At 34.8% G+C, this 13,327-nt stretch overlaps 1 protein-coding gene across 1 annotated transcript in view; it reads right to left on the bottom strand.

Annotated features, from left to right (window-relative positions):
- Positions 1-13,327, bottom strand: part of NAF1 (nuclear assembly factor 1 ribonucleoprotein) — a 42,799-nt gene that overhangs the window by 6,842 nt on the left and 22,630 nt on the right. The window contains exons 4-6 of the mRNA XM_003984894.6: positions 11,789-11,871; positions 4,860-5,020; positions 1,147-1,198 (exon numbers count right to left, since the gene is read on the bottom strand). Coding sequence (XP_003984943.3) covers positions 1,147-1,198; positions 4,860-5,020; positions 11,789-11,871 — 296 coding nt within the window. The remainder of the gene's footprint in view (positions 1-1,146; positions 1,199-4,859; positions 5,021-11,788; positions 11,872-13,327) is intronic.

Raw genomic sequence — 13,327 nt, 5'->3', positions numbered from 1 at the left:
CTAAGGGAGTATTACCTGATTCATGCCTCAGCAAAATTAGAAACTAGCATGATTCTTCACCACTGCTTAAAAACATCTAAAATGAACAAAGTTAAATCTACAAATACCAAGAATTTATAAATACTGAGAAACTTCATCAGAATTAGTACATTTAAAAATTCTCATTTATAATATTCTTTCTTTACATTGTATAAATTCATGCTATTTTCAAGAAGATATATACTCATTGCTGCAATTTTTGTATTTTAATAAAAAGAAAATTTGCCTAACGATCTCCATGGAAAGTTAAATAATCATTACTCCTGACTATTCCACATCTCTAGAAAAACTGTCAAGCTACTTTGAGACATAAAACTAATTTGGCTGACATGAATTCAAGAAAGAAAATCAAGAGTTCTCTTTTTAGGGAGGTAATTCTAAAAAAATGAAGAGGTAGGTAGATTCTAAGCAATTTTTTTTTTAAGTTTATTTATTTATTTTGAGAGAGAGACGGAGAGAGAGAGACTGACCATGAGTAGGGGAGGGACAGAGAGGGGGAAAGAATCCCAAGCAGGCTCCTCACTGGACAGGGTTCAAACCCATGAACCGTGAGATCATGACCTGAGCCAAAACCAAGAGTCGGATGCTTAACCGACTGAGCCATCCAGGTGCCCTGATTCTAATGATTTTGTACCTCCAAAAGTAAGGCAGCTTATTAAAATGCACCATTAATAAATGTCTTCATGCCCCCATGATTAATTTACTAAATTAAAGAATAAAATTGTTTTCAATGATGACAATTCTTCCTTTACCAGCTGTCCACAAAACTGATTAAAAACATAGTAAATTAGGAGGAAACTGATAAACTGATAAATATTAAAATATGGCTGAAAATATTTTTTTCCCAAAAATTTTTTAAAAAATATTTTTCCCCCAATTGTTTTTTAATATTTTTTTTCCTAAAATGATCAATCAAAAACTCTCATTGAGGGGTATAAACAGTCACCTGGGAGATGGAAACATTACATAGGTAGGCCCAAGGACGGCAGTGTGACTGCCAAGCAGCATTAAGGACCTCGTTAAGGTCAGGTCAGGTCAGGTATTACACTTTATAAAATCAAGTCCTATATAATCCCTAAAATATTGTGTAAAGAGACTTATAGTTACTTCTGGTGGTGGTTCCTGATCATTCTTCCATGACGCATCTGATCCCCTATCCCTAGAAAGAGAAAATAAAAAGTCAAAAGAAAACAAGAAGTACTTAAGATTCTGCTAAGTGTTTATTAGTTAATAGTATAGAAAATAATGAAGTAGGAGACATGAGCTCAAACCTTAATTTTGTAATATATGTGAAAATAAGAGCAAAAAATAAAAGGACCAAGTGTATATTCTTCCCTTGTTTCAGAAGATGCGGAAAGCTAGTAAGGAAAACACAAGAACTGGACACACATAAATATTAGAACCCGGGAACCAGAATAAGAAGCCAAGGCTGTGTGTGGTGTGCAGAGGAAAGTGGTTTTGCAGTTCATAAGCATCTCCAGAGGCAATGACTTTAATGATACCTGAGCTCAGTTCATAAAGTTCACTTCAACAAATGCTTATTCTACACCAACTATAGGTCAGACACAGTTCCAGTGTCAAGGATACAAAAATGACCAGGAGGCATTCCCTTATTTAAGATTTTACAGGTATAATGGTAGAGATAACAACATGATATCTTCCTGTATTTATCTGAGGGCTATCAATAATACTTCATGAGTAACCAAACCTTACTCCAACAGTGTTTCTCAAAAGAGAAGGCAGAAACAAGCTCTCATTTGGTAAGGAGTATTTTGAAGAGTCTGAAGGACAGTATAATCACAAGCATGAACTATTTTTAGTGGACAGTTTTATACTCTACAACCAACAGAAGTACATATATTATTAAGTAGGACTAGGATTTCTGAAAGCTCATCTTTATCTTTTTAATCTTTTTGATTTCTTAAGTTTGACAATATCTTGTTACTCAATTACATTAAAGTGTTACAAAACTTTAGGAGATGTCCTCACTGCTTTAAATTAAATCTCAAAAATAAATGAGGTTCTCAGTTATTAATTCATTAAAATCATTATTAATCTACAATCCATAAAAGTAAATGTACAGATGTCAACGGGCTAGCAGAATATGAAAATCATGAAGTCTGCTCTTTTGGTTCAAAACTTTGACCCTGTATACGAGGGCACTATCAATGATTTTTCTATTTACAAAAAAGCTATTACTCAATAATTATTAGCTTACACCTATGCATTTAACACAGTTCCAGTCCCCTTGTAACATATATGCCATCTCATGGCCTGGGGTGCCCTTAGCAAGAAGCTTAAAGACATAAATGGAGAAAGTTCCCCATTAGTATATTTACCACAGAAAATCAAAATCTACTGAAGAAGAGATCATGCAACATTTCAAAAAGCACTTTTAACAAGAAAGTAAGCTCATGGGAAGCCAAAATTAAAATAGCCTTACTAGAGGTAGATAAACTAGAGAGGAGCTAAACTTCTCTACCTCAAAGGCAAGTACTCAACAGAGTTCCCATGCAGACATCAAAATACAGTCTAAAACAGAATAATCTTTGTCAGGTGGGGCTTCTGCAGGGTGGGCCTAATTTCCCAATTCTTTAGTTTATTTTTTCTTTCCAGGACAAAATTCTTATTCTTGCAAATCAAGAACAAAAACTTCTTCTACTATTTAAAATCTACTCAGTAAATGTCTTCAGGAAATCTTTTTAAGTGTATCTGTTTTTAAGCTAAAATATTTTATTTGTTAAAAGTTAAAATTATGGCTGAAGCACCTGGGTGGCTCAGTCGGTCAAGCGTCCGACTTCAGCTCAGGTCATGATCTCACAGCTCACAGGTTGGAGCCCTGTGTCAGGTTCTGTGCTGACAGTCTGAAGCCTAGAGCCTGCTTCGGATTCTGTGTGTGTGTCTCTCTCTCTGCTCCTCCCACCGCTCATGCTGTCTTTCTCTCAAAAATAAATTTAAAAAAAAAAAAGCATTAAAAGAAATTTTTTTAAGTTAAAATGATGCCATAACTACAGCAACATCCTAATATTTAAAGCAGAATGAAATACTATTTTAAAACATGATTTTATTTTTAACGTTTTAATTTTTTATTTTACTTTAGAGAGAGAGCATGAGTGGGGGAGACAGAGGAAGTGAGAGAGACAGAATCTCAAGCAGGTTCCACACTCAGCTCGCAAAGTGACACAGGAGGCTGGATCACACCACTTTAGGATCACAACCCAAGATCCCAAAATCCAAGAGTCAGAATGCTCAACCTATTGAGCCACCCAAGCGCCCTTTAAGGAATGATTTTAAAACATGACTTTACTGTCTATTTAATTCACCTTTCTTTTTAGCAGTTATTTAGAAAAATCAACCTCACCAACTCAGGCAAAATGTTTCCCTCAGATAATTGTGTAGATTCCTAAACACGAGCTTAATGAATTATCAGGAACAAAATTTTCATCTCTAAAATGATAAATGAATTCAGAGACTTCATTTACTATGTAAATACTTAAGAGATTTTTCGCCATGCCATCAGGACTAGCTAGTACTTTTGATGTAGCTCCAAGGCTACTCACTGACTAAAGTTCCTGTATGTTCTGCAAAAACCACACTCCTAATGCTTCAACTATACTTCAAGTTTCCCATCAAAAGAGAGCTAGACCTAAAAGGGACTTGTGTGTCAAACTGAATGCAAAGTAATTTTGGATTTAGGATCCCCTCTCCTCCCCCAATCTTTTGAAGTGTTTCTTCCACTCCTAATTTTATAATATTTTTAAATGGTTTATATTCATTTCATCGTTCCAAAGCATTCAACTTTTTTTCCCCCAAAAAAGCTATTCTACTTGAACTATATGCCACTGATTTAATATAAAAATTAAATTAATTATATAATTATAATAACAAGGTCAACTAATAAGAACAGCTCTACAGCTAACATCTGGCAACACAATTAACACATGGAAATGCAAAATTAATGAGTACCATAAACATGCAGAAATATTACTTCCATATGCCATAGGCATCATTTAGCATCTTATAAAAGGGAGAGCAGTAGTTTGTTGGTTAAATCAACCGTTTATCAACTTGATACATAACTTTTCAGGGACATATTTTAGTTGTCTCTTCTAAATATTCTTTTTTTTTTTTTTTAATTTTTTTTTTTTCAACGTTTATTCATTTTTGGGACAGAGAGAGACAGAGCATGAACGGGGGAGGGGCAGAGAGAGAGGGAGACACAGAATCGGAAACAGGGTACAGGCTCTGAGCCATCAGCCCAGAGCCCGACGCGGGGCTCGAACTCACGGACCGCGAGATGGTGACCTGGCTGAAGTCGGACGCTTAACCGACTGCGCCACCCAGGCGCCCCTAGTTGTCTCTTCTAGACACTTACAATTTATAAGCAACTTGAACTGTACTCATTTTGTTTTTTTTCTTGAGAATTGCAAAGTTTTATTAGTTAAGCCTATAATGTAATCAAACTAAATAATTTTATTTAAAATGGAAAAGAATTCTTTTTGGGTGGTAATACTAATACTGAAATAGCATGTATGTTAGAAAAGTATATAATGGAAAAAATATGAATTAGAATTCAGAAACTTTATATGGTCCAAATGTATTCCTACTAGCTGACTATGTCTTTTTCGGTTAAAGATATAAATCATCTCTACCTGTAAAGTCTGATAACAAATTGTACCTTTCAAAGATTTTATTAGGAAAATAAATGAACTGTTTGGAAGACAGATTATTTAACAATAATGAATGAACTTCACTGCAAATTATTCCTAAAATATAAACACCAGATAGGCAGACAACTAACATGTCAATAACATACTTACTGTTTAAGTTTTTCTGTGAATATGTATTGGGTGAAGTCTTTCATTGATGGAGCAAAATACATAGTATCCTTTATTTTAATACCTTTACTCTCAATGTGCTCTGAAGAATTAAAACGTAACACATAAAATGGATGTGCAACAGGTCCAAATATCTCAAATATCTATAAAATAGAAAAAACATAAAGACCTCCTTTAATATGTAAAAAACTAATTCAAACAGTAATATTTTTTAAAAACTGGTAATTATTATAATAAGGTAATTCTCTCATGTCAGAACAATAAAACTATTTCTATTTAAGTCATTTTTGCATAATCAGTCTTCATATTTTGATTATAAATGCATCAACTCAATCCAGATTTCCTTTTTATGAATTTAAAACAAGTGTAACAAGTTTGTACCTTATTAAATTCAAATCATTTTGGTGGTATACCAATTAGGTATCAATTATCATTTTTTTAATTATTCCTCATTTAAGTTGTAAAGTATGAAGAAAAGAATTACAATGGATAACTTTTGAGAAATAAAATGCTGTGTCACTTGGACTCTTATGACACAAAACTTAAAAGCTAGCTTCTGCTTTAATGGGTATTCAATCATTTCTGCTGTTCCCATATGGTAGTTAACATTTTCATAAAATTAAGCCACAACTGTTTCTAATTTAAAACTTAGAAAAGTAGATTTGAACTTGAAGTTGCTTATTTTTCAAAAACCAAAGAAGCTATACAGCCTTTAACTTTTATGTAAAGCAAGTACTTTCAGTACAGACATATTTTATTTCCGACAATGCTTTAAGAATGATAAAACAAAGCCTCTTGTTCTCAAGCTCTTCTCAAAAGAAATACCTAAATTTTTAAAAATAATGTTTCTGGTAATAAATGTATGTATGTTATAGAAACTGGACATGACCAATATCAGTGTAGACATCTACAGTCTTTTTTTCTATTAATAAATTTTTCCTTTTGAGACCACACTGTAGTTTTGTATACTACTCCCTTTTAAAACCAAAGGTTGCATTAAGTTTTTCCATGTTCTTCGTAAGTATATCTTGGTAGCTATAGCACACTCCTTTATTGATCTGACACAATATATTTAACTTGTCTCCCAGGACATTTAGGAAGCTTTCAATTTGCTCAATATGATGAATGATGCCATGATGAGTATATTTTTATGTAAATTTACATAGTTCAGGTTTCCTGAAAATTCATTGGTAAGTGGCAGAATTATTGGAGCCAAGAGTATGATTACTATTAAAACTCTGGATGTAAATTACAACTTTTGGGGCACCCCTGGGTGGCTGAGTCGGTTAAGAGTCTGACTCTAGATTGTGAGTCATGATCTCAGGAACCTTGAGATCAAGCTCCGAATCAGCACTAACCGTGCAGAGACTGCGTGGGATTCTCTTTCTCCTCTCGCTCTCTCTACCCCCTCCCCACTGTGCTCTTGCACTCTCTCAAAAATAAACAAATAAACTTTAAAAAAATTACCAAATAACTTTCCAAATAGCTTTGATCATTTTAAACCAACTGCACTGAAAGTATGTTTTAGTACCTTCTCAGTTCTTGATTTTTGATAGTAAATATTCTCATTTTACTCTCTTCAGTATACCATTCAAGGTTTTATTAAATTTTCAGTTAGGCATAAAACAGGCAGGGTACCAATATTCTGGAGACATGATTACCCTAAAAACAACTAGTAGTATTCAATACAAGTGGCAACATATTCTGAAATAACACTAATAGCATAAAAAAATTTATCTTTTTTTAATTTTAAAAGAAAATAGCAAATTTGCTTTGAAAGGATCTAGATACAAATAGCAGACCTCTTCCAACCAGAACCGCAAAGGACCGAAGGGATATCCTGGAGCATGACTCTTACTAGTTTACATTACATAAAGTAACAGATTGTCTTGTCACTTTTTTAAAAGCCTTAACAATTATTGGGGCAGCTGGGTGGCTCAGTCAGTCGAGCATCTGACTTCAGCTCAGGTCGTGATCTCATGGTTCATGAGTTCAAGCCCCACATTGGGGTCTCTGCTGTCAGCCTGCAGAGCCTGCTTCAGATCCTCTGTTCCCCTCTCTCTGCCCTTCTCCCGTTTGTGCTCTCCCCAAAATAAGTAAATATTAAAAAAAAAAAATTTAAGTCTTAATTCTTTTTTAACTTTGATAAATATAGACAAATCTCATTCTTCAAAGTTTGGACAGGGATAAAATGAGTTTTTGAAAAATTTCCTATAAAAGTATAATAATCATTGTTTGCAACCTGGTACATAAAACTGTTTCCCAAGGAATGGTTCCCTGGATAAATAATTCCATATCCTGAGAAATGATTTCACTAGAGCAATGCCTTAATAGCCTCAGGTTTATATACAGACTAGTTTGAACTAACATTCAAAATTCTTGGATAAAAATCAAAGCATGCTTAGTTCACTATTGTTAAGATCTTAAGTGTTGATCAGCTGTATCTATGAGAAAATCATTATAAAGTTTTAAGTAAAATAACACCACATACATACAACAGGTGACAGGAAGCTCCATTAGTGAATCCACATATGGCTTACACAAAAACTGAGAAGTATTTATGCTACTAACTTGAATAGCCATAGGAACACTTAACTGAGTTCACATAAGCAATTTAGCTAACCCAGAGTTATAGAAAAAAAAAAAGGGGGGGGGGGATTTGACAATATTTTAAACTACTATCAGCTTCAAAGTATACATTTTAGACTGGCTAATACCTGAAAGCTAAACTGTGAAGAACGACTTCAGACAAAGTAGGGCTCAGGCCAGCCCCACTTCACCTCACAGTTTTACCCCTACTCAGTCTTCAGACCTGCCCTTGAGGATTCTGCAAGAAATCCTGACTACAGATGGAAGGAAAGAATGGCTGAGACAACAGTGTGAGAAACAAAACTTAGGATAATGATGTCTAAGATATTTACTTTAAGGAACGCAAAAAGCTTTCTTTATACTCTAAATAGTACATATTCCATAGAAATACAAAAATCTAATCCAACTAATGTTTTATACTTGCCCTTTCATTTGAGAGGTAGTTTTCAGTGTCCTTCCACTTGGCTCTAGAATATACTTACCATCTCTTACTTAAAAGCAGTATCTTTCTGCTAAAAGACCTCAAAGGATTCCTGTCACACACAGAGGTCACAAACACACACCACTACACCACATTACACAGATCTAGCATAGGGTCTGTTAGGAAAACAACTGACAAGAAGAGAAGTACATTCATTCCCCCAAATTCTCATTCTACAGCACAGTCCATGCTTAGATGTTCTACATGCAGCCTGGCAAAAGTTCTAGTGGCTGGGGGCCAGCATGAGACAGCTGGCTAAAGATGCATCGAGAACACTCCACAGCCATAAAGAATTCTCCTATCAATTACTATTTTGACTTCCTATTAATAAAAATGAAGAAAATAAGAGTATTCTAGTTCACTGGTTAGATTAAATGATTATTTCAATCACCCTGTGTATTATTACTTCACAAGTTGCTGGGGGAGGGAAAAAAAAAAACCACTGTTATCAAACTATACTTCCAGAAAATCAACACATACTACCAACCAGACTGTAACAAAGTATTCTTTAAATAAAGAATCTTTGGGGCGCCTGGGTGGCGCAGTCGGTTGAGCGTCCGACTTCAGCCAGGTCACGATCTCGCGGTCCGTGAGTTCGAGCCCCGCGTCGGGCTCTGGGCTGATGGCTCAGAACCTGGAGCCTGTTTCCGATTCTGTGTCTCCCTCTCTCTCTGCCCCTCCCCCGTTCATGCTCTGTCTCTCTCTGTCCCAAAAATAAATAAACGTTGGAAAAAAAAAATTAAAAATAAATAAATAAATAAATAAATAAATAAATAAATAAATAAATAAAGAATCTTTAAAAAGATCTTTAAAAAAAAAGATCAGTAAAAATTTCTGCTCAATATTTGACAGGGAAAACATTTCATTGTTTCATTAGAAAGTAAAGTACATAATAATTAAAAAACAAAACCTGTTCTAACAAATACTGAAGACTAAATGCAAAACAAACAAGTAATTCATGTTATATAGGGATAATATATTGCACAGGTTGGTCAATTTTTAAATCCCCTGGTATTAAAGAGCTAAACATGAAAAATAAAATTTTATTCATTTATCAAAAGGAACTATTCATCATCAGGATTAAAGGGCAAAAGGTAGAAACACAAATCCAAGGTCACCTTCCTTCTATCAGTAGGGAAGGGGGAAGAGGTTTAAGGGAAATGCATCAGACAGACCAAATGGGTTGGAAACTCAATTTTATTCCTTTTTAACTTTGTGATCTTTAAGTAAGTGGGGATAATTTCACTTGCTTACAGAATTTCAATGAATTTTAAAAGATATACAGGGGTGCTGGGGTGGCTCAGTGGGCTGAACAACCGACTCTGACTCAGGTCATGATCTCACAGTTCGTGAGTTTGAGCTCTGCGCCAGGCTTTGCACTGACAGTGTGGAGCCTGCTTGGGATTCTTTGCCTCTCCTCTCTCTCTGTCCCTCCCCTACTCATGCTTTCTCTCTCTCAAAATAAATAAACTTAAAAGAAATAAAAATAAAAATAAAAAAATATACAAAATATCACTGTGGCTCATTATTGTTGAAGGGCAGAGGAAAAAGAAAAGATATACAAAGGTTTGACATTGAAGGTAAAACTAATTTAGTGTCCAAATAAGATCTAAAACAGATTCAATTTCATTTTCTGATCAATGGTTTGATATTCCCAACTCTCCTCTCCCCTGCCATTATATTGGGGAATCATTTCAAAGTGCTTCCATTTATGATCAAATATTTTTTAAAGGCTTGTCACTTCTTGAATTTACAAAGCTCTCTATGTAAAATTTAGAAATAGATTTAATTTTTCCCTCTAGACTTATGTCACATAACTAAAGTTAGAGGCGTAAATGTTACATTTTTATCTGATACCTTTCAAATTCAAATGACAAAAGAGCTGAATATTAACATTAGTCACGATTATAGAATTAAAAATTCAAATGTAATGAGAGATATTAAGAAATGTGAATTTAGAGGCTTTTAACTGGCTTAGTGTTGGGTATTGTGAAATTAAAATTGTCTAAGCTAGCTATTTAGAGAAAAAGGTAACTGTCACAAAAATCATAAATAAAAGGAATCATGGAAATGATCATTTTCGACTCCTAGGCAGAAAATGAAGAAATTATGTTTCTGTTCCCTCTTCTCCTCTCCCTTCTTCTACATCTTTCTTGAGGACAGCGAGAAATGCTTTACTTTTGCACCAGGCAGAATACTGGTTTCTCCTAAAGAAGTATATATGCCCAAGGGCATGGAGAGCGGCTCATGACACAGTCATCTACTCATTTCCCATCCCTTTTCTCTCTCAACCTTCTCTGAGGTACAGACCCCAGCATATCTCTAACACCTCACAAAGGCAACAGCAGAACCCATACTTGAAAGAAAAGGACTGAGATTAGGTATTTGAAAGACAAAAAAGTACAGCACCATCCTTTAAGCATTAAATCATCTTTCTTCCCCTCACTGACTTTCTCCAGCATTGCCAAAATAGATTAGCTCTAGACTCCAATTAATTCTACCACCGATTGCTTTACAATCCTAAGTCACTCATTTCTCTTTGGTAAATTAGCCTGTCAACCTAATATATAGATATATATATATATATGATTTTATATATTATAAACTTAAATATACTTGCATTAAATATAAATATAAGTAGGTAGTATAAGGTGGTAGGATCCTGATAAAAACCTGAGCTCTTTCCAACTTGTGTTAGAATGGGATAGTAGGGAAATGGCAGAAAAAAGGGAAAATTACATGAATGATCCAATAATATAATTAAAAAGATATGCTTTTTTTCTGATATAAATTAATTGTCCTAGAACAAAAAAAGAAGCCGACTGTTGGCTACCTGGGGAAAACTAAACCCCAAAAAGCTACTTCTTATCTGTCTTCAACACAATACACAAAGAACTGTACTCTAGGGGCGCCTGGGTGGCGCAGTCGGTTAAGCGTCCGACTTCAGCCAGGTCACGATCTCGCGGTCCGTGAGTTCGAGCCCCGCGTCAGGCTCTGGGCTGATGGCTCAGAGCCTGGAGCCTGTTTCTGATTCTGTGTCTCCCTCTCTCTCTGTCCCAAAAATAAATAAACGTTGAAAAAAAAAAATATATTACAAAGAACTGTACTCTGTATGGTGCAGAAATGCTGAGGTGAATAAAGCTACCCCTACAGCCGAAAAAGGAACACTTGGTTGGTATTTATATTCTTGACTTTACATCCTTTGCTGACTGCTCAAAATTGCACAGACTTGGTAACATGTGAAGTCTTCCATATTAAAGATGGACATGCAGAGTTGTTCCATTCGAAGGATATTACAAGGGACTCAACTTTATGTTAAGTACTAAAGTACACATACTCATAATTTCCCAGAATGTGCTTACAGTGACACTTTACAGCTATTGCTGAAATCTTTTTCTACTTTTTCTTTTTTCCATCCTCGGATTCCACCAAAGGAAACCAAAGTCTAAAGTTTTGAGAGCCACCACTCAAAGGGACTCACAAACCAAAAAAAGGTTAACTACTACACTGTAGAAAGTTTCCTGCACTCAACTTTGAGTACTTGGAGATATTCAATATGTAGAACCACTGCCTCACAAAGTACCTGACAAACAGGAAAAAAATGTATTTTATATTTAATGATGCAAGCAGCAAAGAGTGATAAGCAGTATTAAACCAATATATCAACAGATAAGAAGCACTGACGAAAATCAAGAAAAAACTAAAACTTCAGAGCTCTAGATTGCTCACCTACTAAAATCAATAAATTCTTTCTTTTTAGGACAGATAGGGAAAGTCAGAAAAAACAATCAACAAAGAAACAGCATAATTTTCAAGATCTGATTTTTTTTTTTTAACAAACCTTTCCTGCTGCTTGTCGATCACTTTTAAAAATTACAGTCTCTTCATTAACCGGAGGTAGGTTAGTCATGGATTCAATTATTACTGAAAAATGAAACAGAGCAGATTATTTCAAGATTTAATTAGACAATAATGTAAAATTTAAGTAATAATTTTATTTAGCCTTTAATTCCAACATAATTTAAAATGAAATTTAAGATGAGATAATGTATCTGGTAACTATTCCTCTTACATCAACAAGCTATTTATTATCAAGTGATACAGGGAAATAGAGTCTACATATTTTTATTTAATACAGAAAGCTACAGTTCTAGGGTACCTGTGTGGGGCACCTGGGTGGCTCAGTCCATTAAGCATTCAACTCTTGCTATGTATCGGCTCAGGTTGTAACATTGTGGTCATGAGATTAAGCCCTGAGTCAGCAGGGAACCTGCTTGAGATTCTCTCTACCTCTCTCTCTCTCTGCCCCTCTTCCACTCACACACGTGCATGCTCTCTCTCTCTCTCTCAAAATAAATTTAAAACAAACACACACCAAAAAAAAAAAAAACCAAAAAGCTACAATTCTAAAAAAAAAAAAAAACCTAAAGTATAAAATCTCACAGAAAAGTTGTATCGCCCATTAAAAAGTCAATAAATTTAAGTCATGTACATTTTCTCAAGCAACTTTTATCCAAAAAAGTATAATCGCATTTACTCACAAAACTCTTATTTTAGGAAAAATCAGTCTTCTTTCTCATTGTAGAAATTCTTTTCTACAAAGAACTGAATACTTACTGTTTTATGAAAACGCTAAAGACTTCATAAAAGCATCTTCCTCAGAACAGATGAAGAATGATAGGACTCAACAGCAATTTTTATCACTCTCTTTCTCAAAAAGCAATAGCATTAACCCACGAGTCTATCATAATCAATTCCTGTATATGACACAAATGTTAAACAACCAGTCTACCATACATAGCAAAGAGAAAAAACAAGCAGTAGGCTCTTAGAAAATTAGAGTAACAAGCAAGAATACTTTGCCACATTACAGATGTCACGTCTACTTGAGAAACGAAATATAGTGATTATTAAAATTCACTTCAAAAACTTCAATTGTATCAGTTACTACCTCTTTTAAAAATATTTTTTAATGTTTATTTATTATTTTGAGAGAGAGAGAGAGAGAGAGCATGAGCAGGGGAGGGGCAGAGAGAGTGGGGGAGACACAGTATCCGAAGCAGGCTCCAGGCTCTGAGCTGTCAGGACAGAGCCCCATGCAGGACCTGAACCCACGGACTGTGAGATCATGAGCTGAGCAGTAGTTAGGGACACCTAACCAACTGAGCTACCCAGGCGTCCCCATCAGTTACTGCTTCTAAGTTCTGAACATACGTATAAGTCACAGATTATATATAGATCAACATTTTTTGAGTTAGATCTGTTTCTGGAATAAAGATGATGAGTAAGGATTGATAATGATAGTGAGCACTAAGAGAATTCATTTTCAATCATCTCTCTTCCCTAATCCCCTTCCCAAGAATCAAATTACATGAAAATA

This window comes from Felis catus, chromosome B1, assembly GCF_018350175.1.
Source record: "Felis catus isolate Fca126 chromosome B1, F.catus_Fca126_mat1.0, whole genome shotgun sequence".
In the NCBI taxonomy this organism is placed as follows: domain Eukaryota; kingdom Metazoa; phylum Chordata; class Mammalia; order Carnivora; family Felidae; genus Felis; species Felis catus.
The sequence above is the reverse complement of the archived record's forward strand: the minus strand, read 5'-3'. Positions and strand labels throughout refer to the sequence as shown.